The sequence below is a fragment of the Phyllobates terribilis genome, unplaced genomic scaffold, assembly GCF_046119375.1.
Source record: "Phyllobates terribilis strain yellow unplaced genomic scaffold, ASM4611937v1 Scaffold_3__8_contigs__length_932513732, whole genome shotgun sequence".
NCBI classification, from domain to species: Eukaryota; Metazoa; Chordata; class Amphibia; order Anura; family Dendrobatidae; genus Phyllobates; species Phyllobates terribilis.
The window spans coordinates 65856811-65876784 of NW_027362763.1; the positions used below are offsets into that span (position 1 = coordinate 65856811).

General features: G+C 47.2%; 1 protein-coding gene across 1 annotated transcript in view; it reads right to left on the reverse strand.

Moving 5' to 3' along the window:
• Window positions 1–19974, reverse strand: part of LOC141258812 (cytochrome P450 2K1-like) — a 212421-nt gene that overhangs the window by 18582 nt on the left and 173865 nt on the right. The window contains exons 7-8 of the mRNA XM_073673959.1: window positions 14493–14634; window positions 756–940 (exon numbers count right to left, since the gene is read on the reverse strand). Coding sequence (XP_073530060.1) covers window positions 756–940; window positions 14493–14634 — 327 coding nt within the window. The remainder of the gene's footprint in view (window positions 1–755; window positions 941–14492; window positions 14635–19974) is intronic.

The window sequence follows — 19974 nt, forward strand, 5'->3', positions numbered from 1 at the left end:
AAAAATGATATGCAAATAGAACATATTTGCCCCCAGACGTCAACGTCAACAGAAAAATGAAAAAGTTATGGACTTTAGAATGCGGCAGCAAGGAAAAAAATATAATTTTAAATAAAAAAATTTATTATGAAAAGTAATAAAACAAACAACAACAAAACCTATACATATCTGGTATTGCCATAACGGAGTAGTTAAAATGTAATAAAAAAATAATAAAAATTTTGTTTAACATTGAAAGTTATGAAACTTTGCAAATCACTTTATTAAGGACTTTGTCTTCATTCCTGTTAAATCAAATGCATGTTATTGACTTCCAAAGCCTCTTTGATTTGATAAGCAGAGCACTCAGAGAACATTGGGACCGAAATCAGAATATTTGTAAACATTTGTGAAATGGATTAAAAATACATGTTCATAAGGGGCTGTCCAATACTTATCACTGTATAAAACAAAGACACATGGTGGTTTCAAAATAAAAAAAAACAAAACATCATCTCTTGGACCTCTGCATCGCTGCCCATGTCCCAAATCTCCTCCTTCCTTATCTGCTCGAGTGCTTCACAAAATACTCCGTCCATACAGTTTGAAACGTAACATGACATCCTCTACTGGAAGAGGAAGCTAGGAGACTGGTGGGGGAAACTGGCCAGAGTCTGTTAAGTGAGTATCTATGCCAATGTAAAAATAAAGAGTGGACAACCACTTCAGTGTGGTATTACCAAAAAATAAGGTTGAATATTTATTTGTTTACTTACTTTGGGAAGGAGATAGCCCCTAAAGTTTACATCTTGAGTGGTAGCGTGGGGCACACTGGATGGAACAATATTTCCAAAACGTTGAATCTCATGGATGACGGCATCAGTATACGGCATCTCTCTACGATGAATAACTTGGGGCTCATTCGATCCAATAACTTTATCAATCTCACTTTGGACCTTTTCTATTTTGAGCAGAAATACATAAAACCATATGCATAAAAATATTGAGAGAGAACTTCCAACAATAAGAATGATAACATTTCAGCTAGATTTCCTTTTTGGCATTTAATACAATCGTGGTTGTTTTGAAATTGCAGGCTACGTAACCTAATTCTTTTCATATTCTTCTGTAGAGAAAATTTGAGATTGTAATTTAACCAATACCAAAAGTAATGTTTGTCCCCTAGGAGTTGTATTAAGAATTGGTGCTGTCTTAGACACACATCACTGTTACAAAACCTCTTTTTTCTCCTCTGATAGGAATCTATATGACCATTGTGGTTAGTAGGCTAAAGAACTAAAGTACTATACCATCAATTTTCATGATGTAGGCCCTGTCTAGTCCTCCAAAATGCTCTTTCTAGCCACTTCATTCATTCAGTGCACAATGTTGTGCATCTTAACTATGCACCGATACTTCCAGTGCCGAGAAGATCACTGATGTCATGACACAAACCGTGAGGTTGTAATATCACAATTTGCGTCACCTAAAGTTCTAACTTGTCCTCAGGAGGTGACACATCATGACTACACGGCATGTGTTAGAATGTCAGAGGCTTAATTGGAGCCAAAATAGGACAGATCCCTGGCGTCATGGTCTGAAGGAAAAAAAAAGACCGGATGTAGCTAGAAAAGAGCTATGGTGGAAGGTTGCATGAAGAAAGGGGTGAATATTATTATTATTTTTACTCTATGATTGTAATGAACTGCGGTTTCAGGAGGCCCTAGATCATAATAAGCAACATTTACACTGGAAAACTTCAATGTGAATTAAATTTCCCAGCTAAATTCTAGTGCACTGCCATATTCAAATAACTACAACACAAAATATACCATTCACTATGGGAGATAAGGAGAGCTCCGCCTTCCTCTCCCTTTGTCAGAGCTCATGCCCACTACATTCTGGCATAGAAGTTGAAGTACTGTTTTCTGACTCAGGTTCTTATTTATGGTATTTTTATTATTTATTTAGAGGCCTTTAGCTCGATCTCGAGCCATGGCGACTTGATGCATGAACCATCTGTAGGAAGATCGATCTTGTGCAAGCCTAGATAGGTCCATCAGAATCTTCTCAACCATTTTCTTCATCATATCGGAATACTGTACTTCCTCTTCACCTTGTTCCTTCTATTCTTCCAACTATAATGTTGGAAGCTCGATACGAGCTCCATAAATCATGGGAGCCAAGTCTGGCTTTTAAAGGGTTGCTTTTTAAGGGTCTAAAAATGAAATATGCCAGATATATAACCCTTCATCACCATTTTTCATCTGACAACCTGTTCTGCTTCACCCACAGGTACGTTATCTTACCCCACCTGCATATCTGACTGTCTTTCCCAAACTGTATCTATCTGTCTTCCGGTACGTCATCTGACCCTACCTGCAAACCTCATGCTGCATTTCTGACTGTCTTTCCCAAACTGTATCTATCTGTCTCCCGGTACGTCATCTGACCCTACCTGCAAACCCCATGCTGCATATCTGACTGTCTTTCCCAAGCTGTATCTATCTATCTATCTATCTCCCAGTATGTTCCCTGTATCCACTATCTGCTGTGTATCCACTGATCCCTGCTAATTTCATTCTATCTGTCTTTGGTATGTTCGGTCCAATCTGCATGTTCATCACCTCAATCCTTTGATCCCAATACACACTGGTCCCTAGCTGTCTGTTTCCTGAATTCATTTAGCCTCTGCGTCCTAATTACCCCCCCCTCCACTCATGCTATTTTGAGCAGTGTCCCTGCGAGTCCTCGTCTCCTGCACACACCTGACCCACCTAATGTGCTGGCCAGAGCTCTATAAAGCAAGGGAGCAAAGTTTGGCACAGACGGGTATGACTTTTAAAGGGTTGCTTTTTAAGGGGCTAAAAATGAAATATTCCAGAAATGGGCCAGAAGTGACCAGAAGGTATGGATAACTATCTACTATTTGTACTTAGATTCTCTTTCTGATTCTCCCTTACACTTTCATCATGCTTACATATGTCCTTACTGTTTTTGCCCCACTAATCCTCACTCTCCTTCGCTATCCCCAAACCCCAGCACCCTCTAACCAAATCATCATCTCTCCTTCCCTCCTACCTCCCCACCTAACCTGATCTACAGACTTGCTCCTCAACCTCAGATCGATCCTATCAAAATATAACACAAGCCGGACACTCTCCTTCTCTCACCTGCTCTCCCTCTCTCTGCTTCTCCTCACTGCTGGCGACATATCTCCCAATTCTGGACCCCCACAGCTTGCACCTTCCACCAATTCCCCCACCTATAGCATCAAACTAACTGCAAACTACCACAACCTCTCTTGCGCAAAATCGGTCCCTGGCACCTACCCCGCTGCTCCCTCTCTCTGGAGCACTCTGGAATGCACGCTCTGTCTGCAACAAGCTCCATTTTGTCCACAGCCTCTTTACTTCTCATCATCTCTCCTTTCTGGGTATCACAGAGACATGGCTGACACCCTCTAACACTGCCTCTCCTGCTGCGCTGTGTTATGGCGGCCTCCACTTCACCCACACTCCTCGCCCTGGAAACAGACATTGTAGTGGAGTGGGTCTTCTCCTCTCTAACAACTGAACCTTTAGCCCTACTCCTCCTCTTCCCTCCCTTATTCTCCCTTCTTTTGAAGTCCACTCTGTCCGCATTTACTCTCCCTCCAACCTCCAAGTGGCTGTCATATACCGACCCCCGAGCCCGGTCACTGCCTCTATTGACCAATTCTCCAACTAGCTTCTTTACTTTCTCTCGGCTGACATTCCCACAATCATCATGGGTGATTTCAACATCCCCACTGACACTCCCCAGTCAGCAGCATCCAAACTCTTGTTGCTTACTTCATCTTTTGGACTTACTCAGTGGTCCTCCTCAGCCACACACACTAGACCTTATCTTCACCTGACTCTGCTCCCTATATAACCTCACAAACTCCCATCTACCCCTATCTGACCACCATCTACTCACATTCTTATTCCTGTCCTCCTCATCTGTCACCCATGTCTGGCAACTAGCACACACCCGCATAAACCTTGCACATCTATACACACACTCTCTGACTCTGTTCTACCAATGACATCCATATCTTCACTCCATGACACAGACAGCGCCACCGCTTTCTACAATGCCACTCTCACATCAGCTCTTGACTCGGTCTTACCTCTTGTGTATGGCAGAGCGTGACGAGTCAACAGGCAACCCTGGCATAACAACCTCACTAAACAGCTTCGACAAGCGTCCAGGGTTGCGGAGCGGCGTTGGAAGAAAACACATACTCAAGATGACTTCACTGCATTCAAACAAGCAACACTCGCATTCAAATCAGCCCTCACCTCTTCTAAACAGGCCTACCTCACAACCCTCATATCCTTCCTATCCTACAACCCCAAACAGCTATTCAACACTTTTAACTCTCTCCTCCACCGCTCCCTCCAACCTCCGTCATCTCTGCTGAGGAGTTTGCCAGACACTTCAAAAACAAGATTGACCAAACACGGCAAGTCTTTACTGTCGGACCACCACAACCCCTTTGTTTTCCACAGCATTTCCCTACCCCCATAACCTCCCTTCCCAGCATCACGGAATTAGACCTTACTCGTCTCCTCTCCAAATTACACCTCACCACATGTGCACTCGACCCCATCCCATCCCACCTCCTCCCCAATCTCACCCCCACACTCATCCCATCCCTAACCCATCTCTTCAACCTATCACTATCTTCTGGTACTTTCCCCGCTGCCTTCAAACATGCCACAATCACGCCCATCCTCAAAAAGCAATTCCTCGACCCAACCGCCTTGTCCAGCAATCGCCCCATTTCTCTGCTCCCATTTGCCTCCAAACTCCTTGAGCAACACGTTCACGCTGAACTTTCCTCCCACTTTTCATCTAACTCTCTCTTCAACAACCAACAATCCGGCTTCCGCTCCCACCATTCCACCGAAACTGCCCTTACCAAAATCACCAATGACTTACAGCCAAAGCTAACAGACTTCTTCTTGACCTGTCCTCTGCTACAGATCCTCTCTTCCTTTGGCATCAAAGACCTTGCCCTATCTTAGATATCTTCATACCTTTCTAACCACACATTTAGCATCTCCCACTCCCACACTACCTCCTCACCCCGCCCCCTCTCTGTTGGAGTCCCTCAAGGCTCTGTCCTAGGACCCCTACTCTTCTCAATCTATACCCTTGGCCTGGGACAGCTCGTAAAATCCCATGGCTTCTAGTACCATCTGTACGCTGATGACACCCAGATACCTCTCTGGCCCCGATGTCACCTCTCTACTGTCCAGAATCCCAGCATGTCTAGCAGCCATATCCTCCTTCTTCTCCTCCTACTACCTCAAGCTCAATGTGGACAAAACTGAACTCATTATCTTTCCCCCATCTCACAAATCTTTCCCACCTGATCTTTCTATCACAATAAATGACATCACTCTTTCCCTTGTACCGACAATCCACTGCCTCTGAGTAACCCGTTACTTTGCCCTGTCCTTCAAACCCCACATTCAAGCACTCGCCACCTCCTGTCGCCACCAGCTCAAAAATATTTCCAGAATCCGTCCTTTCTTCAACCCTCAATCTACTAAACTGCTTGTGCATGCCCTCATCATCTCCTGCCTCAACTATTGCAACATCCTCCTCTGTGGCCTACCTGCTAACACTCTCGTACCCCTCCAGTCCATCCTCAACTCTGCTGCACGACTTGTTCATCTCTCTCCTCGCTACTCCTCTGCTACCCCCCTTTGCAACTACCTTCACTGGCTCCCATTTCCCCAGTGTATCCAGTTCAAACTACTAACACTGACCTATAAAGCCACCCATAACCTCTCTCCTCCGTACATCTGTGAACTACTGTCCCGATATATTCCCTCACGTAACCTCCGGTCCTCCCAAGGCCTCCTTCTCTCCTCCACAGTTATTCGTTCCTCACGCAATCGCCTCCAATATTTCTCCAGAATATCCCCCATCCTATGGAATTCTGTGCCTCAACACGTCCAATTATCCACCACACCAGGATCCTTCAGACGGAACCTGAAAACCCATCTCTTCAAACAAGCTTACAGCCTGCCATGACTTGCTGCCACTCCCAACAAATCCGGAGCTACTGCAACCCCTCAACCTACTGTCTCCGCCCCATTCCTGTAGAATGTAAGTGTGGCACCCCAGGGGTCTGGTTACCACAGTAATAGCAATATTACGTCTGAGAGCAGGTGGGAGGTCTCCTGGTCAGGAACCCTAAGCATGCAACACTTCCTGCCCAGTCCTGGGAGGGGAAGAACTTCCCCTATATAAACTGGGGCTGAGGCGGGGTTAGAGGAGAAGAAGAGGAGTCCCAGACAGAGACACAGTCTGGTCTGGAGTGGAGCAGATACAGAGAGAGCAAGATCAGGAGCTATGTGGGAGCAGTGATAAAAGGGGTCAGAGACTGGAAGCTGTAGAGCTCGTCCTGACTGAAGAGATCTCACCGGACATGGAGTCCGAGGCAGTGGGGACTGATCCATACCCAGCAGCAGAAACCGACCGGCAGGGGATTTCAGGTCCTCTGGCCAAGAAACCCGAAGGCACGGTCACACGCAAGGGACCAGCACCGCCGTTGTGGAGCGGAGGCTACCAGAAGGCCCCGAGTCACCGGCCATACGCGTGAGCACCACACGGTACACTCAGGGACGTGGGCTACTTTTACCCGCTTCTAGCAAGGTAGCCAGGGAGAGTACAATAAGTTGGGGAGGCCTACAACTCCGCCTGGCCGGGGGAGATCCTATCTGCTCACGGACTGACCAGGCCCCGATCGCTAGCCAGTACTCCCGGGAGGGTCTACCTTTGCCACCAGTAAAGACCCTGAACTACACCGCACCGTCTCTGAGTGGTTCCTGGTGCCTGCGTGCAATTCTGCTATCCCCATCATCCACGTCCGCTGCCCTGAGGCCATACCCCTCCCGTTGGGGGTTATACTATCCACGCTGCACAACTGTACCACCGGCCTCAGCGGTCTGCCCTGCAGCGGCGGCTTCATAACCGCATTCAACGGGTGGCGTAGTCGAACACTATAACATCTTCTACTAAGTTCTGCCACTTGGTTTGACACCCTGGGCACGGACCGGATCGTCGCCATGAGGACTACTACCCCTATCAGATCCGGCTCCGGGTAGTCCCCGCGTGCGCAACGCTACACAACAGAGGCCCAGGGGGCGCGTCAACTTTGGCGTAGTCGGCAGGATTCTGTGCCCGCAACCACCGGGTACTGCGTGCCTGAAAAAGAGACTTTTATACTTACCTGTGGTGAAGTTTCCCGCCATCCGTGGAGTTTTCCCGCCATCCGACGCCATCTTCTGTCTTCTTCCCGCCATCCGTGGAGTTTTACCGCCATTGGACGCCATCTTGAGGACGCCGCGCGGGAAGAAGAGGGGCGTGGACTCCGAAAGCGCGCGAGAACTGAAGCTCCGCCTCACGTCCGGACGTTGCGTAAGGTCCTGGAAGGAGCCCAGCAGACGCCGACGTCACAGGAGCGCGACGGAAGGTCCTCAACCCTGACGATCCACTGCGGAGCCGCGGCCTACGGAAGAGGATCATCGCAAGGTAGGCCACGGTCCACTAGGGGGGAGGAGGATGTCGGATACAGAGGAGAGCTTCACTGCCACAGCCACCGCCAGCGCCACCGCTGCTGCGGTCATGCCTTTCACTATGCCCTATATCCCGGGGGCAGCCTGGCTACCCCAGTACTCAGGGGAGTCACATACGCTAAATGACTTCAGAGAAAGGCTGGATAGCCTCTTCCAGGTGTACCCCCTCACAGAGGAGCAAAAAGTGAGCATCCTGGTGGCTCAATTAAAAGGGGCAGCCCAAAGGGAGGTAAAGTCCTGGCCACTCGGGAGGAGGAGGACTGTCGCAGAGATAGTAGCCCGGCTGAAGGACACCTTTGATACCCGCACCTCAGCCGAGATCAAGCTTAGATTCTACGGGTGCAAGCAGCGAGCACATGAGAATATAAGGGACTATGCACTAAACCTACAAGAGGCCCTGAGAGCCATTAAGCAGGCCGACCCTGACGGCGTGGGAAACGAAGACAAGCTGTTGACTGAACAATTTATAGAGGGTCTACATTGCAATGCCCACCGAACCCAGTTGCGGGCAATGGCCTTACAGGACCCTCATCTGGATTTTGCACAGTTCAAGGACAGAGCCATCCGGGTGCTCCGAGAACCGGCATCAGGTGGCGCTGTGACCCACAGACGCCCTACTACCACTTACCACCAGGAGACGGCGCCCTTGTTGGCAGGGCCTGTGGGAGCTGATGCGCAGGCTTTAAACAATGACCCGGCTACAGACCTGCACCATCAGGTCCAAGAGCTAACTAAAAGCGTTGCTGCGCTAACCCGAACTGTGTAGTCTTTACAGGTTTCTACTCCAGGGAAGATCCAGCTGGCATCCGGACCGGAGGACATCCCGTGGCGCCGACCAAGGAGGACCCCACCGGCCAGAGGAAAACCCAGAGACCGATACAACGCGGACGGACAACCCATCTGCCGCTGCTGCAATCAACCCGGACATATGGCAAGGTACTGTCCTTTAAACTGGCACAACCTGGGGTAGAGGGCCAACCCCTAGGAATAAGATCACCAGGCCCATCGAACTGGCGTGACAAATACGTGGGAGGACGTCCAGTCTTGCCTGTGGTACTGGATGGCATTCCTATGAATGCCCTACTGGACACCGGGTCACAGGTCACCACCATCCCGTACGTGCTCTTTAAGCAGTACTGGAATGACTCGGATATAACCCGCTACCCTGACGACGACTTGAGTATCATCGCCAGCAATGGTCAGCCCGTGCCACAGATCGGATTTAAAGAGATGACCATTAAAATCGGTAAAGTCGAACTGGCAGCACAGGGACTGATCATTGTGGACATTGACAAGCGCGAGAGTCACCCAAAGATAACTCTAGGAACTAATGTGATTGAAAATTGTCTTGCAGAGGTGATTCTCATTTTACAGCAGGTTGCCAAGAACGCCAGTTCCGGCCAGCAGCGAGTGCTCCAAAAAGAGATCCGGGCACTGATGCGACGGCAACAGGTGGAACTCTCCGGTGGTGAGATTGGTAGCGTGAGAATGTGTGACCCTTTCCCTATTGCCATGCCCCCGAAAAGTGAAATGATGATTTGGTGCCGGGCAGCTATTGGTCTGAGAGGTAGAGATTACCAGGCAATGGTGGAACCAGTCTACTCAGACAGTAGGCCCACCATTTTGACAGCACGGGGGGTGGTCGATGTACGCCATGGGAGGGTGCCCGTTCGCATCATAAATATCGGGGAGAGAGAAGTACACCTGCCCCGGTATGCCACGCTAGCCAAATTGTTCACCATAAACCAGAATTCTGTACAGGCCGTGGAACCCTTGCCTCCATCTCAACCAGAGGAAGGTAACGGCTCTAAGCAACAAATGGAGGACTGGTGTCAGCAACTACATTTGGGTACTGACTCCACTCCCTCACACCAGAAACAGGGAGTCTACCGGGTGGTTCAAGAGTACGAGAGAGTGTTTAGTAAACACCCGTTAGACTTCGGGCGAGTAAAGGGGGTAGAACACCACATCCCCACGGGAGACCATCCTCCCATAAAGGAGAGATACCGACCCGTACCCCCTGCACACTACCAACACGCCAAGGGGATGCTTAGAGACATGAAGGAGGCTGGGGTAATCAGGGATAGCTGTAGCCCCTGGGCAGCTCCACTAGTCTTGGTTAAAAAAAAAGACAACACCATGAGAATGTGTGTAGACTACCGGAAAATCAACCGTATCACACACAAAGATGCGTACCCCTTACCAAGGATAGAGGAGTCTTTGGCTGCTTTAAAATCTGCTAACTTCTTCTCCACTTTGGATCTCACTAGCGGGTACTGGCAGGTTCCTGTAGCAGAGGCGGACCGGGAGAAGACCGCATTCACCACCCCGATGGGACTTAGCGAGTTTACCTGCATGCCGTTCGGACTCTGCAACGCACCAGGAACCTTCCAACGATTGATGGAATGCTGTCTGGGACACCGGAACTTTGAGACGGTCCTGCTGTACCTGGACGATGTTATAGTTTATTCCAAAACCTACGAGGACCACCTGAAACACCTGGCGGAAGTGTTTGAAGCCCTGGCAAACTACGGTCTGAAGGTGAAACCGTCGAAGTGTCACCTGCTAAAACCAAAAGTGCAGTACCTGGGACACGTGGTGAGTGCTGACGGAGTGGCTCCCGACCCTGATAAGATCACCGCGATTAATGAATGGCCAAGACCCTCTAGCGTAAGGGAAGTACGGCAGTTTCTCGGGTTGGTAGGCTACTACCGAAGATTCATTCCCGGTTTCACCAAAAAGGCAGCTCCTATGCAGGACCTCCTGATAGGCCAGTCCAGGAAGGCCAAGAACCAGAAGCCGTCCTTCAGATGGGAGAAGCTGGAAGAAGAGTCCTTCCGCCAGCTGAAGATGGCCCTCACGGGGGATGAAATCCTGGCATACCCTGATTACAGCCAGCCCTTTATCCTCTACACCGACGCAAGTAACATCGGGCTAGGAGCCGTACTGTCCCAGATCCAGCAGGGGAGAGAACGGGTAATTGCTTACGCCAGCCGAAAACTGCGACCCACCGAAAGAAACCCTGAGAATTACAGCTCATTCAAGCTAGAGTTCCTGGCAGTGGTGTGGGCAGTCACCGAACGCTTTAAGCACTACCTCGCCTCTTCCCGGTTCACCGTGTACACGGATAACAACCCGTTGACACACCTGGACACTGCAAGACTCGGTGCCCTGGAGCAGAGATGGATGGCCCGCCTGTCCAACTATGAATTCACGATCAAATACCGGGCAGGACGCTCCAATACCAACGCGGATGCCTTGTCCAGAATGCCAAACCTACCGGACGTAGGGGAAGATCCAGAGGAACTGGAAGAAGTTGAACTCCCCGCGTTCCACCGTCATGGGACTACCCAGTATTCCCACCGTGTAAGGGGTAAGCAATCCGCTACGTTCAACCCCTTACCTCATTACAACTGGGCGGAAACGCAAGACAGTGACCCCGCCGTCCGACTGGTGAAGGAGATGCTGACTCAGCCAGATGCTCGCCTTGACCCAGACGCTCCGGAGGAAACCAAGCAACTGTGGGCTGAGAAGAGTCGACTGTTCCTTTACAAGGGGAAGTTGTGCCGTAGAATGGTTAACTCCCGGATGCATGAACTGATCTGGCAAGTAGTGGTGCCAAGAAGAGACGCGGCTATGGTACTGGAGGCATACCACGACGGAGCTGGGCACTTCGGATGGAAGAAGCTGGAGTTCCTGCTGCGCGGGCGGTTCCACTGGGTAGGCATGAGAGGAACCATCGAGAGGTGGTGCAGAGACTGTGGCCCATGCAACCTAAGAAGGAAGGACCGTGCCAGTCAGAAGACTCCCCTGCAGTCCATCGTCACCAGGCAGCTGTTGGAACTGGTAGCCTTGGATCATGTAAAACTGACCCCCAGCAGAAGTGGCTACGTCTATGCGTTAACCATCGTGGATCACTACTCCCGGTTCTTGGTTGTAGTCCCCGTCAAGGACTTAACGGCTCAAACAGCAGCTAGAGCCTTTCAGCAGCACTTCTGCCGTCCACACGGATACCCAGAGCAGGTGCTGACGGACCAGGGACCTGCCTTTGAAGCGGAAGTCTTCCAGGAGTTCTGCACTCTGTATGGCTGCCGGAAGATAAGAACAACACCCTATCATCCGCAAACCAATGGACTCTGCGAGAAGATGAACCAGGTGGTGATAGACCTTCTGAAAACGTTGCACCAGGAAGAACGTAGTCTGTGGCCTGAGAAACTGCCTGATCTGGTGGACCTATACAACCACATCCCTGTAGGTTCTACCAACTGTACCCCGGCTTACCTAATGAGAGCAAGACCTGGTAAGCTGCCTGTTGATCTGGATATGGGAGTCCTGACACCCGAGGACACTTCACCAGAAGCAGACTGGGACACAGAGAGGCAGCAGCAGTACCGGAAAGTAAAGGAGAGCGTTGAGCGAAGTCTCTGTCAAGCAAGAGAAAGACAGGAGAAGACTTACAACCAGTATGCTCCCGCTGTTCCCCTGGTACCTGGAGAGCAGGTCTTGAAAAGGAAGAGACGGCTCCACAAGTTGGACGACCAGTGGGAGAAGGACCCGTACACCGTACTGCCATCAAGCCATGAAAACCCAAAAATCTGCACAATCAGTAAGGATGGAGGAGAAACCACAGCCATTGTCTCCCGAGATCACCTGAAGAAGTGTCCCGAGCAGCTACGAAACCCTGAAGAAGATCAAGAAAACCCTCGACCCGCAGAGGAAAGGGAAGAAATGGTCAGTACTGTACTCGGAGACTTCCCTCGGTCTTGGACACAAGTAAATGGCGCTGTTGTGGTACCCGTCCTCACCTTCCTCCAGCCAGCATCCCAAGTGCCTACGGAAAAACAGGTAGAGCTGGAAGAGTAGCCGGTCCAGGAGGCAGAAGACCCCACACAAGCAGACCAGGAGAATCGACCCTCTGCTTATAGTGAGCCTGCCGTGCCCCTAGTGAGCCAAAGAACCCGTAGACAGCTGCCCAGCTTACCTTTGACAGCTCCTACACCCTGTAGCTTAGGACCGGTCAGTAAGCTCCGTAGGTCTACTAGGGCCACTAGAGGCCAGTTGCCAGTACGTTGGAGGATCTAAAGTGTTCAGACTGTTTTATTGGTATTTACCTGTTTACTGTTGCTTGTAAATAATTATGTTTTTCCAGTTATTTTATAGGTGTCTTTTGTGGATTAACCGGAATTCTTTGTATATATGTTTGGAGCGTAACCCAGGAATGGACTAAGACTGCTAAAGACTCGGGGTAGGACAGACCCCCACCTGGTTACGGCTCCCTGTTCTTTGGTGAAATGGACACCCTTATTGCTTCAAAAACTGCACCCGGTTGCGGACACGCTGTGACCGCCCTAACGTGTTTTCCCTTATTGTATTGTTCCTGTTTATACCCTGTTATGTTTTCAAAAATATGTTTAGTCCCGGAGTACTAAATTTTACTAGGGGGGAATGTGGCACCCCAGGGGTCTGGTTACCACAGTAATAGCAATATTACGTCTGAGAGCAGGTGGGAGGTCTCCTGGTCAGGAACCCTAAGCATGCAACACTTCCTGCCCAGTCCTGGGAGGGGAAGAACTTCCCCTATATAAACTGGGGCTGAGGCGGGGTTAGAGGAGAAGAAGAGGAGTCCCAGACAGAGACACAGTCTGGTCTGGAGTGGAGCAGATACAGAGAGAGCAAGATCAGGAGCTATGTGGGAGCAGTGATAAAAGGGGTCAGAGACTGGAAGCTGTAGAGCTCGTCCTGACTGAAGAGATCTCACCGGACACGGAGTCCGAGGCAGTGGGGACTGATCCATACCCAGCAGCAGAAACCGACCGGCAGGGGATTTCAGGTCCTCTGGCCAAGAAACCCGAAGGCACGGTCACACGCAAGGGACCAGCACCGCCGTTGTGGAGCGGAGGCTACCAGAAGGCCCCGAGTCACCGGCCATACGGGTGAGCACCACACGGTACACTCAGGGATGTGGGCTACTTTTACCTGCTTCTAGCAAGGTAGCCAGGGAGAGTACAATAAGTTGGGGAGGCCTACAACTCCGCCTGGCCGGGGGAGATCCTATCTGCTCACGGACTGACCAGGCCCCGATCGCTAGCCAGTACTCCCGGGAGGGTCTACCTTTGCCACCAATAAAGACCCTGAACTACACCGCACCGTCTCTGAGTGGTTCCTGGTGCCTGCGTGCAATTCTGCTATCCCCATCATCCACGTCCGCTGCCCTGAGGCCATACCCCTCCCGTTGGGGGTTATACTATCCACGCTGCACAACTGTACCACCGGCCTCAGCGGTCTGCCCTGCAGCGGCGGCTTCATAACCGCATTCAACGGGTGGCGTAGTCGAACACTATAACATCTTCTACTAAGTTCTGCCACTTGGTTTGACACCCTGGGCACGGACCGGATCGTCGCCACGAGGACTACTACCCCTATCAGATCCGGCTCCGGGTAGTCCCCGCGTGCGCAACGCTACACAACAGAGGCCCAGGGGGCGCGTCATAAGCCCGCAAGGGCAGGGTCCTCTTTCCTCCGTACCGTTCTCTCTTTGTTCGTTTGTTTACTGTAAGTGATATCTGTATTTGGTATGTAACCCCTTCTTATATACAGCACCATGGAATCTATGACGCTATATAAATTAATAATAATAATAATAATGTCCTTCTACAGTGATTGCTCTCTTCGTACGATGTGTCCAAAGTAGGTAAGTCATATGTAGCTGGTGTAAAATAAATCTCTGACCTGCTGACCAAAGTTGAGAGAATATGGCTGCCACAATAATAATCCACATAAAATAATATAAAAGCAGATAATGAGAAAATAATGTGAATCATTATCTGATTTTAACTAGTAAAAACAAAATGAAGTAAACATGATACATTCCCACACATAAAGGGGGTCTCTTACTTTGGATTTCTTGATACTTCATCATTAGTAGAAGGCCCCATCTCAGGGTTGTTGAGGTTGTATCCATGCCAGCTTCAAAGAGGTCTGCAACCAGCCTTGTTAGGTTTTCATTGGTGAAGTATAATTTAGGATTTGGCTTTTCCTAATGTATAAAATACATCATATATTTGCTCTTTTAGAAACCACTTTGAACTGATGCTCTAGCAAGAGTCCAAATCCAAACACTAATTACAAATATGGAGCATGGAGGAAAGATGAGAAATGCTAAGTAAAGGAGAGTGTTTGTAAATATTGTTTGCACATGGATTCTTGCTAGAGCAGCAGATCAAAGTGGCTTCTAAAAGAGCATGAACTTTGTAATTAAAACATAAATTTCAGCATTGTTTTATAGCATTAGCGTTATACCAGTTTCCTCTCAGTGGGAAAAACAAGATAATCTTGTAGTTATAATACCTTTTAATGGCTAACAAAAATAAAATAAATGATGTTGCGTACAAGGCAAGCTTTTGGGACAACTTAGGTCCATTCCTCAGGCATGGTATGACAAGATACAGTTATATGAAAAAGTTTGGGCACCCCTATTAATCTTAAGCTTATTGTTTTATAAAAATTGGTGTTTTTGCAACAGCTATTTCAGTTTGATATATGTAATAACTGTTGGACACAGTAATGTTTCTGCCTTGAAATGAGGTTTATTGTACTAACAGAAAATGTGCAATCTGCATTCAAACAAAATTTGACAGGTGCATAAGTATGGGCACCTCACCAGAAAAGTGACATTAATATTTAGTAGATTCTCCTTTTGCAAAAATAACAGCCTCTAGTCGCTTCTTGTAGCTTTTAATGAGTTCCTGGATCCTGGATGAAGGTATTTTTGACCATTCCTCTTTACAAAACAATTCCAGTTCAGTTAAGTTTGATGGTCGCCGAGCATGGACAGCCCTCTTCAAATGATCCCACAGATGTTCAATGATATTCAGGTCTGGGGACTGGGATGGCCATTCAAGGACATTGTAATTGTTCCTCTGCATGAATGCCTGAGTAGATTTGGAGCGGTGTTTTGGATCATTGTCTTGCTGAAAGATCCATCCCCTGCGTAACTTCAACTTTGTCACTGATTCTTGAACATTATTGTCAAGAATCTGCTGATACTGAGTGGAATCCATGCGTCCCTCAACTTTAACAAGATTCCCGGTGCCGGCATTGGCCACACAGCCCCAAAGCATGATGGAACCTCCATCAAATTTTACTGTGGGTAGCAAGTGTTTTTCTTGGAATGCTGTGTTTTTTTTGCCTCCATGCATAATGCCTTTTTGTATGACCAAACAACTCAATCTTGGTTTCATCAGTCCACAGGACATTCTTCCAAAAAGAAATTGGCTTCTCCAAATGTGCTTTTGCATACCTCAGCCGACTGTTTGTGACGTGCTTTCAGAAACGACTTCTTTCACATCACTCTCCCATAGAGCTTCTCCTTGTGCAAAGTGTGTTGTATAGTTGACCGATGCACAGTGACACCATCTGCAGCAAGTTGATACTACAGCTCTCTGGAGGTGGTCTGAGGATTGTCCTTGACTGATCTTACCATTTTTCTTCTCTGCCTTTCTGATGTTTTTCTTGGCCTGCCACTTCTGGCCTTAACAAGAACTGTAACTGTGTTCTTCCATTTCCTTACTATGTTCCTCACAGTGGACACTGACAGGTTAAATCTCTGAGACAGCTTTTTGTATCCTTCTCCTGAACAACTATGTTGAATAATCTTTGTTTTCAGATCATTTGACAGTTGTTTTGAGGAGCCCATGATGCCACTCTTCAGAGGAGAGTCAAACAGGGGAACAACTTGCAAGTGGCCACTTTAAGTAGCTTTTCTCATGATTGCATAACCCTGGCTATGAAGTTCAAAGCTCAATGAGGTTACAAAACCAAAAAAAGTGCTTTAGTAAGTCAGTAAAAAGTAGGTAGGAGTATTTAAAACAAGAAAATGATAAGGGTGCCCATACTTATGCACCTGTCAAATTTTGTTTGAATGCAGATTGCACATTTTCTGTTAGTACAATAAACCTCATTTTAAGGCAGAAACATTACTGTGTCCAACAGTTATTGCATGTATCAAACTGAAATAGCTGTTGCAAAAACACCAATTTTTATAAAACATTAAGCTTAAGATTAATAGGGGTGCCCAAACTTTTTCATATAACTGTATATGATGAAACACAAATATAAGCGCACACAAAAAAAAAAGGAAAAGAAGCGAAAAACAGATATATGGCATAATAAATTGACATTTAAATAAACAAACAAACTGAGCTTGGAGAGTGAGTCCTTAATTGGATTAGATTAGTGGTGTGGACGTTTTATGGTCCCAATATCCATGTAAGATCATAGGCCTGGTGCCCTCACTGTTTCTGGAGCAGATTCTTCAGATTTTGCAATGAGACATAAATCCTCCTAACAGATTTATTCCCGTGTGGAGGGTGCTAAAAACTCTAATCAGTTTCTATTCCCAAACTCTTCTGTGTTTTTGCTATTTAAAGTTGCCCTTTAATATGAAAACTTTCATATTGTTGATGTTGTGTCCTGGACCACAGAAATTTTCGTCCACCGGCACCTGTCTTTTTTTTTATTTGTAATCATGTGGAGAGACCTCATCCTTGCTCTCAGTTTCTGTCCCGTTTCTCCCACATAAAGACCCCCTATAGGACATATAGTGCATAGAATCAAGCATACCACATTGAAAGAGGAACATGTGAATGTCCCAGGAATCTAATATTCCTGCTGTGTGTTGGGAATCTGTATTATGTCTTTGGTCTCTACAAGGTTGTAGGTTTTACAGCTCTTCACATTGCAAGGAAAAGTTACTCTTGGTTATCTGAGGGCATTGAACTTCAGAACATGATGTTTCTTATATTTGGAGGTTGCACAGCAAGGGAGGGTCTTTGAATATTGTGTAGGATGTGATCCTTGTGTAGGATGTGAAGTTTTAAAGCAGTTTTTCACAGTACCTCAAGCTGCGGGTTGTAGGTCACCATCAGAGGTACACATTTTTTTCCTCTTTTTCTCCGTACTGGAGTAATTGACTTCTAGGGATCCTTGTGCCTCTAATGATCTGGTCATCAATGGAGGTGGGGTGGTAGCCTTGGTTTAAGAATGTATTTTTAAGATGGGTTAAGTTTTCATCCCTGTCCATTGGACTAGAACAGATACGATTGTTTCTAAGGGCCTGACTGTAAAAAATTGACTTTTTAATGTGTTTCGGGTGGAAGCTGTCCCATCTGAGGTATGTGGGATGGTCAATTGGTTTCCAATACATTGATATCTGGATTGAACCATTTTGAATATTTATGGTGGTATCCAGAAAGTTGATTTCTGTTTTTGAGTGATCCAATGTTAAGTTTATGGTGGGATGAAAATTATTGAATTTTTCATGGAATTGTAGAAGTTCTTGTTCAGACTTAGTCCAGATTACATACCAAACCTAAAAAAGGGGGTGGACAAAAGTATTGGCACTGTTTGAAATATCATGTGATGCTTCTCTAATTCGTGTAATTAACTGCACCTGTAACTTACCTGTGGCACCTAATAGGTGCTGGCAATAACTAAATCACACTTGCAGCCAGTTAACATGGATTAAAGTTGACTCAACCTCTGTCCTGTCCTGTGTCCTTGTGTGTACCACGTTGAGCATGGAGAAAAGAAAGAAGACCAAAGAACTGTCTGAGGACTTGAGAAACCAAATTGTGAGGAAGCATGAGCAATCTCAAGGCTACAAGTCCATCTCCAAGTACCTGAATGTTCCTGTGTCTTCCGTGCGCAGTGTCATCAAGAAGTTTAAAGCCCATGGCACTGTGGCTAACCTCCCAAGATGTGGACGGAAAAGAAAAATTGACGAGAGATTTCAACGCAAGATTGTGCGGATGGTGGATAAAGAACCTCGACTAACATCCAAGCAAGTTCAAGCTGCCCTGCAGTCCAAGGGTACAACAGTGTCAACCCGTACTATCCATCGGCGTCTGAATGAAAATGGACTGTATGGTAGGATACCCAGTAAGACCCCACTTCTTACTCCGAGACATAAAAAAGCCAGGCTGGAGTTTGCCAAAACTTACCTGAGAAAGCCTAAAACGTTTTGGAAGAATGTTTTCTGGTAAGATGAGACAAAAGTAGAGCTTTTTGGGAAAAAGCAACAACATAGAGTGTACAGGAAAAAAAAAAGGCATTCAAAGAAAAGAACACGGTCCCTACAGTCCAACATGGCGGAGGTTCCCTGATGTTTTGGGGTTGCTTTGCTGCCTCTGGCACTGGACTGCTTGACCGTGTGCATGGCATTATGAAGTCTGAAGACTACCAACAAATTTTGCAGCATAATGTAGGGCCCAGTGTGAGAAAGCTGGGTGTCCCTCAGAGGTCATGGGTCTTCCAGCAGGACAATGACCCAAAACACACTTCCAAAAGCACTATAAAATGGTTTGAGAGAAAGCACTGGAGACTTCTAAAGTGGCCAGCAATGAGTCCAGACCTGAATCCCATAGAACACCTGTGGAGAGATCTCAAAATGGCAGTTTGGAGAAGGCACCCTTCAAATATCAGGGACCTGGAGCAGATTGCCAAAGAAGAATGGTCTACAATACCAGGAAAGCATTGAAAGAAACTCCTTGATGGTTACCGGAAGCGGTTGTTCGCAGTTATTTTGGCTAAAGGTTGCGCAACCAAGTATTAGGCTGAGGGTGCCAATACTTTTGTCTGGCCCATTTTTGGAGTTTTGTGTGAAATGATCAATAATTTGATTTTTGCTTCATTCTCTTTTGTGTTTTTTTCCTTGCAAGCAAATTAAATAAAGATAATAATACCAAAGAATTTGTGATTGCAATCATTTTCAGGAAGAAACTGAGTATTATCTGACAGAATTGCAGGGGTGGCAATACTTTTGGCCACCACTGTATGTCTGAGTATAAATCTGGTAAGTCTTAATACAGATTCAGTAAGGATCCCATTAGCTTCAAGAAACATTTGGCAGGCGGAAAATCCATCTTCATGTGGGATGTTTGAATATAGGGATTCCACATTCTTGGTGGCTAAGATGGAATACTTAGGGAGAGGACCTATTGTAGAAAGCTTTCTTAAAAGGTCCATGGTGTCCTTTAAATATATGTCTGTCTTACTTACCAGCAGTTTAAGGACATTTTCTACCCACCGCAAGATTTTTTTCGGTGAGTGTTCCCACCCCTGAGATGATTGGCATCTCTGGGTTACCTGGCTTATGAATTTTTGGAAGCATATAGAAAATGCCTATCCTGGGATTCTCAAGTATGGAGTCCAGAAGGTATGTGGAATCTGAACACATACCTTTGATGACTCTATTCAACTCCCTCATATATTTTGGAGTCGGGTCATCATCCAGTTTGGTGTAGTATTGTATGTACGTCAGCTGTCTGTGTGCTTCTTTAATGTATTCAGTCATATTCAGAAGGACGATGGCACCAAC